The sequence below is a fragment of the Artibeus jamaicensis genome, unplaced genomic scaffold (genome assembly GCF_021234435.1).
Source record: "Artibeus jamaicensis isolate MK-2021 breed Jamaican fruit bat unplaced genomic scaffold, CSHL_Jam_final contig_432, whole genome shotgun sequence".
NCBI lineage: Eukaryota > Metazoa > Chordata > Mammalia > Chiroptera > Phyllostomidae > Artibeus > Artibeus jamaicensis.
The window spans coordinates 286,959-301,789 of NW_026521828.1; the positions used below are offsets into that span (position 1 = coordinate 286,959).

At 48.0% G+C, this 14,831-nt stretch overlaps 1 protein-coding gene across 1 annotated transcript in view; it reads right to left on the minus strand.

Annotated features, from left to right (window-relative positions):
- TENM2 (teneurin transmembrane protein 2) overlaps window positions 1-14,831 on the minus strand; it is an 860,793-nt gene that overhangs the window by 56,872 nt on the left and 789,090 nt on the right. Inside the window, exons 14-18 of the mRNA XM_037167968.2 lie at window positions 12,606-12,816; window positions 9,986-10,105; window positions 6,668-6,929; window positions 5,699-5,966; window positions 603-746 (exon numbers count right to left, since the gene is read on the minus strand). Coding sequence (XP_037023863.2) covers window positions 603-746; window positions 5,699-5,966; window positions 6,668-6,929; window positions 9,986-10,105; window positions 12,606-12,816 — 1,005 coding nt within the window. The remainder of the gene's footprint in view (window positions 1-602; window positions 747-5,698; window positions 5,967-6,667; window positions 6,930-9,985; window positions 10,106-12,605; window positions 12,817-14,831) is intronic.

Consider the following 14,831-nt stretch of genomic DNA (forward strand, 5'->3'; position numbering starts at 1 on the left):
GCCGGTGGTTACCGCAGCGCTCCAGGGAGACACTTCTTCTCTTTAAAATATTTTTTATCATTCATTGACTTTTAGAGAGCGAGAGAAGCATTGACGTGTTGTTCCACCCTTTAATGCATTCATTGGTTCGTTCTTGTATGTGTCCTGACTGGGGACTGAACCCATAACCTTGGTGTATCGGGACAATGTTCTAACCAACTGAGCTAGCCCGCCAGGGTGGGGAGACACTTGGGGTGAAGTGAAGTGACATGGAGAAGAGAGACCACAGGAGACTTTGATGTTGGGGAGCTCCCTAGTTTCCTCCCAGTGCTGAGAGGGCTGCAGTGGGGTGGGCAAGCCCCAAGGCTGGGTGTTGGGTAGGATCACATTTGTAGAGAAAACTGAAGAAGGATCATGGGGTACACCAAGGGGGACAGTCTAGGAGAACCAGCCCAACATCTCTGACATTTAAAAGGACAAGGTGGGAAAGCCTATGAGTATTGGGCCATTTGAGGAAAAATGGCCACGAGAAGGGGAGGGGCTATAGATGAAAGGCCAAGGCTGGAGAGCAGTTTCCAGAGGAGAGACCTGGCTGTCTCTAAGGGGGAAACGCGCTCACGTACCACTTTTAACGTTGAGGATGTGATGTTTGTCCAGGGACCAGCCGCCCAGGTTGGACGGGTCCAGCTCGAAGCCCTGCAGGAGGGCTGTCCTCTTCTCCCACAGGATGAGGCTGAGGCAGGTCTCGTACTCAAACCCGACAGACACTGAAAGGTAAGAGGGGTGGGGCAGGGAGAGGCCAGACAGGTGACCCGGTTACTCCAGAGTGCTCCTTGGGACCAGGAAACACGCATTCGCTGCAGTGTCGATCCCGTTCCCAAGTCTCCCTCAAGAAGGTGGGCTCACTGCTTCCCTCCTTGAGATCCCACACAATATTAAGTTTGGATTTCTGGCTGAAATCAACCTTGAAACTTTACACAGTAGCACTCTGTGGGGATGAAGAGACCTTTCCAAAGAACAGCTGCCTTTCAAAGATGACCCCAGGGACGCGGAGGGAGGGCAGGAATCATTTAGAAACCAAGACCACGCCCCTCCTGAGACAGGCAGGAGACAGTTCTCTCAGCCTGCTCTTCAAGGTATGGCGTTTATTACACTTTGTGTTACCTATTCTCACTCACCAGGAGAAAGGCCTATGGGAGCTTAGTGGCTCATTTATAAGGAGGCTCTGGAGGCAACAGCTTGTGGAAGTTAGGGGCAGTCGGAATGCTTGCTCCGGATTCCGGAGCGTGCTGGGCGGTGTAGGTGCAGGACACAGCCTGCAATTCCATGGCAAGCCAGCAGGGCACAGGATCCAGAAACTAAACACCTGGCATTTGCCCCAGGTCAAGTGGGAGAGAAAAGCAGGAGATGAAGGACTTAGTCCCAAATGCTCCAGCTCCCCCCTGCTTGTGGCTCCATCGTCCCATGGGTAAAGCAGAGTGAGTGAAGCCTTACGTTCTTGGCGACACGAGGGAAGGGCAGATGAGACAGGACGCCGAGAGGCCACCCACTTCTAATTGGAATGCTACATGACGCATTGTTATTATTGCTGTTCCCACTACATTAAATTCTTAACTATGAGTGTCACAGTCAGGGATTCTCCTGCGGCTTCGTTTAAATCCTGAGATATGGAAGTGTCGCTACGAATGGAAGATACATTTTATCTTCTTTTTAGAAAAATCATCTATCTCCTAGCTTGTCCTCTGAAAATGCCAAGAAGCAATGGCTGACCCAGTAGCAAAGAGCATTGCTAGTGCCTGGCTGGTGGCCTTGAAATATTATCTCTCATTAAAAGGAATCGGGGCTCCTTGAAGAAATGGCCAGAATTGAATGAGACTGAGCCAGGCCATTTTATGATACCAGATATAGAAAGGAAGGAATAAAAATCTACCGGATGCTCATTGAAAGAATCTGGGGGTCAGCTGGAAGAGGCTTCCACTGACCAAAGGTGGCACAATTTGGCCTTCAGTAAAGAAAGATAAGAAGTTCAGTGGGTTGAAACATATGAGGCATTTCATTCTAGGAGTTCATAATGATATTTTACAAAGCATGAATTTGCCATTCTTAAAAGCTGTTAAAAAATAACACCCTAACTTATTATACTGAAAACTAGTAAACAAAGGGAAAGAAGCATATATCCTTTCTTTCTTATTTGAGCTGACCTCATATAACCACATAGTTAAAGAGGAAGTATCCCTATATAAAAGTCCTGCCTAATAAATAAAGAAGCAATGATAGAATGAAAATATTTTGCAATTCGTAATGACCTAATGGATCCAGGCAATCAGCATGGGCTAAAAGGGGGTCACATATATGGTGACAGAAGATGATTTGACTTTGGGTGGTGGGCACACAATGCAATACACAGATCATGTATCATAGACAGCTACACTTGAACCCTATGCAATCTTATTAATCAGTGTCATTTGAATCAATTTAATAATAATTAAAAAAGAAATCACAAGTGTTGGAGATGCGGAGAAGACAGAACCCTTGACTGTAAACTGGTACAGCCATTATGGAAAACGGTATGGTGTTTTTTTAAAAAATGAAAAACAGAACTACTATATGACCCAGCAACTGCACTTGTGGATATCTACCAAAAGAAAACAAAAACGCTAACTGAAAAACATATATGCACCCCCATACTTTTTGCAGCCTTATAAGAGTGAAGATCTGGAAACAACCTAAGTATACACTGATGGATGAATGAGTGAATAAAGAAGATACGGTACATAGAATAGGATTCAGCCATTAAAGCACACAATCTTGTCATTCGCAACCACATGGATGGACCTGCAGGGCATTCTATGAATTGAAATGTCAGGCAGAGAAAAATAAATACTGTATGATCTCACTTACATGTGGAATCTTAAAAAACACACAACACCCCAAGCTAATAGAAAGAGAGCAGATTGGTGGCTGCCAGAGGTGGGGGATGGGGGTGGACACCATGGGGGAAGGGAGTCAAAGGGTGTAAACTCCCAGTCACAAAACAAATCAGTGCTGGGGTTGAGCTGCATGGAGTGGTGACCACAGTTACTAACTCTGTATTGCCTACTGGAAAGCAGCCGCGAGAGGAAATCTTAAAAGTTCTCATCACCCAAGAAAGGTTTTGTAACTGCACTGTGTGGTGATGGGTATTTTGTCTACACTTACTGTGGTGACTATTTCATGATATATACAAATACCAAGTTATTACACCCTATGTTGAGACCAAAAGAACGGTGTATGTCCATTTCACGTTGATTTAAAAGGGTTTGAGGAGGTTAAAAAAAAATCAAAATCAAAACCAAACCTGAACCTGAGACAGAAAACCTCAAGGTCTAGCTATCAATTTATAGGAGGTACAATGTGGAGGGGTATGGGGAACAGCACCGTGTTCGATCAGAAACAAACGGGATGCTGTGAAACTCCATAAGCAAACAGCACGGTTTCTTCAACAAAGAAATCTCTATTTTAGGGAAACATAAAAAAGAGAGCTAGAGATGGAAAGGAAAACCATAGGCTAAAAAATTTTAAGAGGATTCGACTCATTGCAAAAGGTGGCTCTTATTGGGCTCTGATTCAAACAAAGTAGTACTATTTTATGATATTCACAAGACAATTGAATTACTGAGCAATTTGATGACATTGAGAAAGTACTGTTTTCTGAGAACATGGGCATTGCCGCTATGCACGCACAGTGTTTCTTAGAGATACATACTGCGATGGTGTGGATGACATGGTGTGCCGTCTGGGGCTGCTTCAGAAAAATACGGGAGGCGGGGGAGTGGCGAGGGTGTGGAATACTATGCAAGATTCATCATGAGGTGATAATGGTAGAACTTGGAGCCATGGGGTGCATTATGATGTTCAGTCTACTTTTTGATGCTGGCTATCATTTTGATAACTGCTAAAGCTTGATACAATCTTTTTTTGATTAGCCGTTCTTTGTATTCAATGCATTAGTTTCTCCAACAACGCAGTCCTGTCTTTAGTACCTTATCAACCCCACTTGTTGGGGAAGCAGACCTTGAGGGTCACACCCTGAGCGTGTCTAATGGGCTGGGTCCCTGACTGGAGGCGCGTCACTTGCCCTCGCCCTCTTGTCCCATCTGCACAGTGGGGATTACGAGAGTGCTTGTTCGATAGGGTTAGTGAGAGGTTACCCAAGACACAGGGTTACCCATAGTGCTCTGCGAAAAGGGCGTGTCTGAGAAGCACTGGCTGCCACATACGGTGAACATGTCTGAGTTTGCTGCCTCCTTATTTTGGTAACTTACTATACAGTTCTTAAACATCACAAGCCTATGGGTAAAAAACAAAACCAAACAAAGAATAACACAGGAATCTGGATTTTAATGAACCCAGACCAAGTTTCTACAAGTTGGAAGCTACACTGGATAGGTTGACATTCATCTCCAGCTCACAAGACTTCAAAGACTGACTAACCATGGGACAGTTAGGGTGCCCCTTCCTAAGTGGGGGCGGGGGGGGTCATGCGATTCCGTCAAAGGCAAAGCCTGAACCACAGTGCGTGGTTTTTGGCTGCCCAGCTCCTGTTCCTGACTCTCACGGTGCTACTTGCAAGTCCTCGCTCTGGAACGTGATCACCTCTCCCCTGTCTCAAATATTCTCCCCGGCCACTGCATTCCAGCCTCACTGGTCTTCTCTTTGTCCTCCAAACACACACCTCACTCTCCTGTCTTTTTCTTTTCAGGAAAAGAACATTCTTTTCCTGATCTTCACATGGCTCCTTCTTGTCATTCGAGTCTCCTTACATGTTACCCCCTTCAAGGACCCTTCCACGCACACCTTGGGAAGAGGAGGCCTTCCCGGGACATATCACTCCTCCCCAGTATACATACGTCACTTACTTTTATTATTGTGTCAGCACTTATCACTTGATATGCTTGATATTTCCTTGTTCAGTCTGTGTTTATCATCTCGAACCTCTGCCAGGACAGAAGGTCCATGGAAGAGGACTCTTGTCTGTCTTGTTGATTGACCAAAAGACACATTTGTAGCTATTGGGTCATCAGCTACTGGGTCAGCCAAAAGGTTTCCTTAGTTTTTTTCCGTAAAACAAAGGACACATTTTTCATTTTCACCAATGACTTTATGGATTTGGATATGACTTTCTGGTTTTGAGTATGTCAGCTATCTCCCACTATTGGCTTCTAGTGGGTAGAGGCCAGGGGTACTGCTAAACATCTTCCGATGCATAAGACAGTCCCACAGCAAGGAATTATTTGGCTAAAATGTCAATGGTACCAAGAAACTTCGTAAACTACTTTCGACGTGTTTGATCGGTCACATACCTACTCTATACAGTGCACACATTTTTCTGCATTTCAGTTGAGTTTTTGCCTTTCTTGAAATAATAAAGCATGATACCCTGAAAGTATTGTGGATCTTCTTCCATCCTCCGTATTAAAATAGCTGCACAAAAATTCACCTATTTGGATAAGTTTTCTTTTAAAACACAAGCTGATTTGGCAGCTGTCACAATACAATCTAACGCAACTGTTTTGAATTAAGCACTACTAGAGCCATTGTATGGAGAAAAATGAAGTGAACTTTTTGGCCAACTCAATACTAGAACAGTACTTGGCATATACTAGGAACTCCATAAATATTGGTTGAATTGCTGCATGATTAAATGCAAGAATCACAGGGGTGTGAAGCCAAAACATACCAACAGCATCAGAGAGTCCGTACACCCTTTGCCCGTATGCATCCGTCTTGTCCCAGATGAAGCTGTAGGCCAGGTTGGAAGAGGCCTGGAAGGACTTCTGGAAGAGGTGGCCCTCCACAGCTACCATCAGGTGAACCTTGATGAGGTTCAGGGGCACCGTGGACTGGGTCATGGTGATCTTCAACAGTGACTTGTAGCCTGCGGTCCTGGAGCTCAGATAGCGAAGCTTCACATTGGAACCAGGGAGCTCGATTTCTTCGTGGAGAACCTGGAAATACAACGCCATGAACACCCCGTCTAAGGCCACCCTCGCCCGAAGCACCGTGCCCGGTGTGGGGTGTCAGACCCCTTCCCAAAGCTGGTGCAAAACAAAAATAAAAGCAAAAACTCAAAACAAAAACTTTATCCTACACCATGGAGTGAAGGGGCTGAGCTTATGATTTTTGGATTAATAATTATTCCTGGTCACCCTTGTGGTTCTTTTTAAAAACCACATGGTTGGCAAAAGATGTAAATAAGAACAGCAGGCTTTATTGCTAGCTGCACGCAAGGAGGCCACGAGAGGCTGTAATTATATGAACCTGCAACTTCCAGTGACAATTGGTATAAAGCAACGGGGAAGCAATAACGCAATCTGCCCTCTGTTGCAGCACCGACGTGGATCGTTAAAGCGCCTCTTCTCACGGATCTGTGACTAACAGGAATAAAAAGCAATTTGCAGGCAGGTTGCACACACGTACGTTGCTTTTATTTTATTAAAAGCTCGGGTGACGGCCGAAGTCTCAAACGACTATCTGGAAACATCTCAACTGTCCAGGAGAGATTCGGTTTTCTCTGCAGTGCCTACAAATTCTATCGTCCTAAGTTTTGCTTCTCCCTCTGATACTGGTTTCCGGACCGCCCAGGGAGAGGTGTGGTGGGAGGCGGTAGGCCAGCCGAGTTCGGTTAAGGCAATATTGAGAGTCCTACCTGGGTCTCGGGCACGATGGGGTTCTGCCCAGGGGCAGCGCTGAAGAAGGTGGACAGTGGGGAGGCGATGATGATGGGATCTGGCCGGACAAAGCCACTGAGGTCACAGCTGGGGATGGAGTTCTCCTCCGTCTTCATCACCAGGGTGTCCATGGCGTAAAAGCTGTTCCACGGCAGCCACACGGTGCGCTCCTGGCTCATGAATGGGGCTCGCTCAAAGTGCAGGGTCAAGGAGGCGCCCCCATTGGCAATCAGGTCAAACCTGGAGAGGAGATGAGTGGGCTCCCTGAGAGGGTGAACTCACCTCAGACAAGGCAGGTACTCTGACCTCCGCACCTGAGGGTGGGGCAGGGGGCAGAGCACGCAGGTGAAGAGCATGGGCTTTGGAGGCAGACGGGCTGGCTGGCACCCAGACTTCTCCGCTTCCTCTTTGTGTGTCTGTGGGCAGGTTACGGACCCTCTCCGAGCCCGAGTCGCTTCATCTATGAAATGGGAATAATGATAGCGACCTCACAGAGCGGCTGAGGGAATGAAGCATTATGGCAGCAGAGCGGGAGTCAGCAAACTAGGCGCACGAGCTCCATCTGGCCCATCACCTGTTTGGTGTTACCACTTTCACCGGCAAGCAGCCACGCCTACTCCTTGACCTACCTTTTCAAGACGTCTTCGTGCTCCAGGGTAGAGCTGAAGAGTTGTAACAGAAATTGCATGTCATGCAAAGCCTAAACTATCTCCTATGCAGCCCTTTGCAGAAAGTGTTTTCTTGCACCTGGTGTAAAGCACTTAGTATCATGCTAGGCTAATAAGCAGCGGGTTATAATGACACTTACATAACGTATACAGTGACATGCCAGGGTACAGAGAGGGGCTCGTTACAGCTTCCTGCTCATCCACCTGTGTGCTGTTTCTATTTTTTGTTTGTTTGTTTCATGGCACCTTAATTTTTTGAGATACAGTTGACATATAACATTACGTCGGTTGTAGCTGTAGAACAGGATTTGACATTCATACATTTTGTGAAATAGTCACCATGCCAAGTGTAGTTCTCGTCCACATACCTAGTTACACAAGTGTTTTTCTTGTGATGAAAACTTGGAAGATCTCTTAGGAATGTTTATTTATTTTTTTTTTTACCAACTATTCTCTTAGCAACTTTCAAATATACAATACAGTATTATTAACTATCAGAATCACCATTCTATACATTTCCTGCCTGGGGTATTTTTATTTTATAACACAAGGTTTGCACTTTTTGGCCCCCTGTTTTGCCTTGTTTCTGATGTTTGCCAATTATTCTTAAACGACGTTCCTGTTTGTTCCTGAAGAGCTGGGCAAAGGTGTATCACGAGGAGAATGAAATAAAGGGAGCTCTTTCCCAGTGAACAGAAGAGAGGAGGTAAATGGAGAGACGTCTCAGTTTGCTGTGTTTCTCCTCCGCCAGGGTCTCGGCACTTTGGGGGCAGAGGTGCCATGCTGTTCACCTCAGAACCTGTGCCGCTGACCGTGTGCCTGAGTCACCGTAAAAATCTCAGTGAAAACACACGGACCCATGGGCTTCACCCCAGTTTGCTAACACCTTTGGTGTTTTTTAACAGCCATGAAGTGAACGAATGCAGTGCACGTGGATATTGAGATAAACCACAGAGCACGCACAGCACAAACTTTACTTATTACGTTAATTTGTGTATGTACAAGGCAGTGGGCAAAAGTAGGTTAATAATAACTAATACAACAATGAATAACTAAGTACTAATATAAGCATAAACTGTGTTTTGTGTACTCAAGCTGTCAACCTGCCTTTGCCCCCCCCCCCCGCCCCGTGTTTATTTTGGGGCATGCACGCTGCTGGGGTCGGTTTGTAGAGGCCACAGAGAGACTCAGATGTTTGGAAGGGAAGCCATTCCTAGTTGGTACGCTAGACACCAGCTGCCAGTGTCCATGGTACACACCCACTAGTGTGCACAGACTGAGAATGAAGCCCCTCAGGGCATTCCCAAACACACCCCGGTCCTTCCAGGTTTGGCAACCCGAACAAGCCACGGAGCCACCGATCCAGGAGCTTGGATAGGTGGTCTGGGAAGTGGATTTGGGCCCTAATGAGTCGGGAAGCAGCTGAGGAGCGTAAGGTGGGGACAGACAGCAGGCCAAGGACTCAGAAATGTCCTCTTGCGCTGTCACGGGATTTTGCAAGGCAGAGGCACTGGATTCCAAGGATGACCAAGGGCCCGAGGAACTCTGCAGAGCACACAGTCCTTGCACTTTCAAATAATTAGATGTGGATGCAGAAAGGAGTGAGTGAGGGACTAGAAACTCAGCGACTATTGAGCATGGGATGCACATCATCAGCTGTTTTCTTTGGGTCTCACAGGTGGCGGCAGGAGGAGAGGGCCACCTTGGGCTGCTGGTTTCTGAAACGACCTGCCAGGCTACCAAACGACCTTAGAGAACAGGACCAGACTCTCACCAGGGAGAGACAAGAATCCCAGTTCTTATCTACATGAGACGTCTATGACTTTCCAGACTCTAGTTTTACAGAAAAAGTGTTGCATCCAGTTTATAGCCACAGTCTTTTCTTCCATTTGGAATAGGATGTAACAGTGTGTGTGTGTGTGTGTTTAAATCTCAGGGTGGGTATGTTTCCCCCTTCCCATAGATTTCTTTTATTCTCATCTTTCTCTTTAAATTGCAACTCCATGCCCAATGGATTAAGAAAACGACAGGGCTTTCATCTTGGTGGGGGCTGCACAGGGTGCGTGTTTCTAATCAGAAGATAATAGGGAAAGGTTGTCTCCTTCACACAGCAGGGTGGTGGCTAAATGCATTTAATTAGATTTCTCTGATTACATCCTAGCTCCTCAAAACGGGGGCGAAAACAGCGCAGCTCCTAAAGCCACAGATGAAAGCAGAAGGGGTTCACCGCAGGACACTCTGTCATGCGGATCCTTGTCACCCTGCGCTGCCTTTGATTTAAAACAGGAGTGAGTTTCTAAGAGGAGCTGCTTTCCCTTCTTTCTAGAAGCTACCCCCTACCTCCCACCCAACACGCACACACACACACACACACACTTGCGCGGCATTTACCTGAGTGGGAGAAGAAGAAGGTTGGCCATTGGCAGCCCCGAATAGCTTGACTATTCTATTTATGATACCACGCCAAAAAGAAAATAATAATAATTCTGGGGGGACCCTCAGTAGATGTCTGGCATGGTGGGCATGCCGGGCCGCCATGGGCAGCCCTGTGGTTCCAAGACAACAGCACGCCAGCCTCTTTGCCTGCGCCCCAAGCCCCAGGTAGGCGGAGCCCCACAAGCTACTTACGTGCCATCTTGGCGGGTGATGGTGTAGCCGTATTTTGGGTACTTTACAAAAGTCACATTCACACCAACCAGGGGAGTCCCATCTGTAGTTACCACTTGGCCTCGGATGAGAGAAACCAAGCTGAGGGAAAAAGAAACACGTCTTTGAGCCACACACAGGACAACAAGGAGACAGGGGTTGAGTTCCCTCCCCTTCCCCATTGCCACTGCCCCCCACCCTACCCCATGCACCCAGGCCTCCTCTGGTCCCTGAGGCAGGGAGGAGACTTTCAACACTAACTTGGGGCTCACACGATCACACCTCAGAGAGAAGAGTGGGCAAGACGATGTCTCAACGCTTGCTTCCCCTGACAAGCAGAATGGGGGACATGTTGGTGTGAAATCCAGGAGCTGCACCCCCACCCGTTCAGCTGGGCGGCAGAGTCCCCTGCACAGAGGGTCTCTCCCCTTGTGTGACCCTGGCTCAGCCCGATCTCTGGGCTGCCCTCCTCACTCACGCTTTACCTTAGCTGGCACAGAGGGTATTTATTACAGGTGGGTGAGAGTTTCCCTATCTGGCTACTCCTCCCCTTTCTTGTCTTTGGAGGAAAACAGTGCCCTGTCTCCAGCAGGCGTGGCCATCCGACTGGGTGGAAGGGAGCACACAGAGGTTTGTTCTGAGGTGGGGACATTTACATTGTTTTCCACTGCCCTTTAAGAGCAAAATGTCTCACAATCCATAACCGCCTGAGGAAAAGAGGCTATTGGAGATACTTTTTTTTTCCTTCCTGGTAGAACTATCTTGGATTCTGGATTTCATGTAGCTACAGATGTCTCTCATATCGAGCCCCTGGTCTCCTGACAGCAGGGGAGGGGGCTGAAACACCACTTGACTTTCTTCCATTGTTGGAGGAAGCGCCCCTCTCTCCAGATGACAGTAAGTGGAGCTTTCCCAAGAAAGCCCGTGTCCAGCCAGCTACTTCTGGGAAATCCCATGAAGCCATAGAGATGCCACAATATCCTATGCAGAATCCACGGAGGAAGAATGTGCACACCTCCTCTCACTGGAGGCCCCTTGGCTGCAGCGAGAAAGGGGCTGATGAGAAGCTTCACTTCTGTACCGAACTCCCGGCCTACCAGGCAGGTCTGTAGCTGTATCATTGGCCTTCCAGCCACTGGTCAGTCGGGCCAAGCAGAGGTTTTCCAGGTTCCTGGACACCCTGCCAGTTTCTGGACGAGCTAATCAAGCTGCCCCGTTCTTTGCCAGAACCTTGTCCAAACCTGCTCAACTTTTGGAGTGCACTTAATTCTGCAATCCCAGGTGATCCCCAAACTGGAAGGATGCTTTCTCCGAGCACCTCTCTTTTGATCAGCAATGCCCCCAACGGTTCGACTCCAACTCTTGGATGATCTCAGGGGCGTTGAGACTGCTTCGCTGACAGCTCTAATTGTCTCCTGGCTGCCTCACAAATGAATCCCATTTTTAGCCGGTTCCAACCACAATGCTAGAGTCTTTTGAACGTGGAAAACTAATTTATGCAAATAATTCCTTTGTTCAATTGCTTTTCCTTAGCTCAGCTCAGGCTGAGGTTTCTCTCAGGTGTCCTCAGACACAATTTTAAAATCAACAATGTGTGTTGATGACCACATAGTACAAAGTGCTAGTGATGAGAAAACAGAATTAGGAGTCACCCCTTTCTTTTTTTAAAAAATATAACTGTTAGGTTTTTTGTTTTGAAGTCATTCTTGAAGCATGAGACTTTGCAGAGAGCAGTAGGAATACAAGTGGCTGGGTTGCCCATGATTTCTACCCCCTATTTTTCTAATTCTTCATTGCTCCTGGCTTCCTATCATTTCTAGGCAGTCGATTTGCAGAAAAGACTCAGCGAAGACAAGCTATCAATACGTTCCTATTTAGGATTACTGATGTGTGACAATTATCACATTATCTAGATAGTGAGATCCGCTCTACAAATTACAGTGGTGGAGTCTCGGCATTTTGGTTATTTCTGTATGCCATTATCTAGGGGAATGCCTTCTTCGAGGTCTTGGAGTCATTTTTTTTCTTTACTCTAGTTTTGTTCTTCATTATTTGTCAGACCATAATGTGGTGACGTTCACATGCTCAGTGAACTTCAACCTGTGTCTTGACGTACGGCTTCGTGTTTGTGAATTACGCATGCACACTGGCGTGTTGCAGCGCGGGCTCATCTGGGTGGGAGGCTTTCTTGAAAGCAGGTTTCTTTTGTCCAGATGCTGGGGCTGGCCCACCAAGTACTTTGGAGTCCCTACCTGCTCTCCTGCACCTTGGCCCCAGGTGTCTTCTGGAAGTGGTGTCTATATTGGTGAGGAAGACGAGATACAATTGTACGGAACAGGTGAGGAAAAAGTATGAACAGGAGACAGTCAAGAAGTGACTAGATTTAGGGTAGAAATAATGGTGTGTTGCCAGGAAGCTGACTGACACAGAGCACAGGGCTTCAAAAGGTACATTTGCAACATAAGCAAACTGCTCCGAAATGCTTACAGCCTCCTGCGAGGAGGACCAGCTGGGCCCACAGGAAAACGAGGAGCACTCTGTCCTGCTCTCACGGGAAGGGAACCAGAGACCTCGGCAGCCTGCAAGGACAGAGCGTGCCCACCTGCTGTTGAAGGGGTTGTCCCCGGGGATGATGTGGGTGCTGTCTTTGCCTGCCAAGAGCTTGATGCGGTCGTAGAAGGACTTCACGGCGGGCGAGTCGGTCTGGCCCTGCTGGATGACGTCCAGGGGGTCCCGGGAGCCCCGGCAGAGCAAGCTGTTCTGACAGGCCGACTGCAGGCAGCAGTCCGGGTCCAGACAATCCACCAGGCCATCTGGAGGGACGGAGGCAGAGCTGGCGTCAGCGCACGTGATGGCCCAACGCCGCTCAGAGAAGCCAACACCTCTGTCCCGAGCACCCGCCACCCTTCCCGGAGGCCCGACTCGGCAGGTTGCACACCCCCCCAAAGGAAGCCGAGCGTTCACCTGGTTGCTTCTGGGGCTACCTTACTGCATACCCGCAGGACTATCTCGCTTAGATTCCCACCCGTCCATCCCTTTCCTGGGCCTCATCTACCATTTAACAAATGTCTGGGGGCCATCCATGTTCTGGGAATAAAACAGGGCACAAAGAACAAAGAATGATGGTGTCTTGTCCTTGAGGAGCTGGCAATACAGTGGGGGGAACAGATGCGACTCAGCCTTGAAGACCCAAGCTAGGCATAGCCTCCTCTTCCAGGAAGCCTTCCAGATGATGTCCCTGGCTAGGTTAGGCATTCCTGTTCTGGGTTTCCCTAAATCAGACATTCTCAGGAATGGTTCTGCACCACACTCCTGCGAGAGTCAAGGGCCTGTCCCAGGACTCCCCAGAGATACTTCCAGGAGCAGGTCCCGCAGAGCCTGCCTTCTAAACAGGATTCTCAGGTGACTCGGATACACGATACCTTCTAGAAACAGTTGTTGATGCCAACCTCCTTGTACTAGAATTAATTACCTCTGTATGCTTGTCTTCCTGCCTGGAAAACGAACTCTTTGGAGAGAAGAACAGTGTCTTATTGTCTTATTTCTCCATTCACGCCTTGCTCAGTGCCAACTGCAGAACTGGGCACTGAAGCCACGTTTGTTGAGTGGATACATGACTGTTTCCCATTCCTCGCTCGTTCGGGGATGCTGCGAATGGGGGATGTGGAGGGCAGGGATGCTCCTTGGAATTCCCTATTAGAATGGACTAGTTGGCCAACCCTTACTCACTCTCCCGGGAACTGACTGGACCCCGTGGGGAACCTTGGAGAAGAACTTGCTTGCATTTCCCAGATCTGAGAGCCAGACATTCATGGGCCATGATGAGCATCACAGAACACTCACTCAGACCCCGGGCTGTGACTGGACAAACATCTGCACTGGAACACGGAGTCAGAGGCCTGGCAGTGTGCTTCAAATTTACTACGGTGTCATTTTTTTTTCGTACTATCCTTCTCGTTGGGTTCCGTAAACAAAATCAAAATATGTAAATTTCACCGAAGTTCCACTCTCATTTAGCAATTAATGTATAATTATTTTAATGCACTGCTTTCTCTTTAGCAAACAGATGCATCAGGAGGCTGTGTGTTTTGCTTGGCTTTAGATGACTGAAACTAGCCTGTCACTTTCCATGTGGGCAAATGCCGCTCGTGCGCCTCGTGACACAAAGAAGATTTATGAAATTTCCTAGAAGTGCAGACCCAGGAGGGCGAGCACGTACACAGCCTTTAAATTCAGGGACTAACCCTGGAAATCTCATACCCACAAAACAGACTGTAGGATTTTATCATCAGCAGCAGCAGGATGATGCTGGGCTGCTATTTCAGGTCCACTGGTCAGTGGATCTCAGAGCCCTCGGCAGAATAAAAAAAAAAAAGAAAGCACGGTGTTCTGCCTTTAACATAACCCTCCACGGACCGCCTTCGCTAGACAGAAGGAATCGACCATGGAATGCCTGCTCGGGATTTAAAAACACCCCGCTGAGATATGTTGGTGGCTCTGCATCAGCAGCTGCACAAACATGTCAGGTGAGAGGAATCGCACTGGTATTAGCGGTCCAGATTCCTTTAAGCTGGCTGGCCTCTTCCCATTAGGAGTTCCACCCATCTCTGGTGGCCTTTCCCTCCTGAAGTGGGGAAAGTGCCCCCTGTGTACCCCTGCCCATTTACTCACCCACTCCATACAACCAGCTGGAGGACCTCGGCAGGCTCAGGGGATAAGACAGTTTTCCTATTAAGCACTGAACATTCTCCTCCCCCCGCCCCCTCTAGTCTGCCACTCATTCTGGACTTGTGAGTATTTCAAAGTGTGGCCCGCACATCCCCCCACT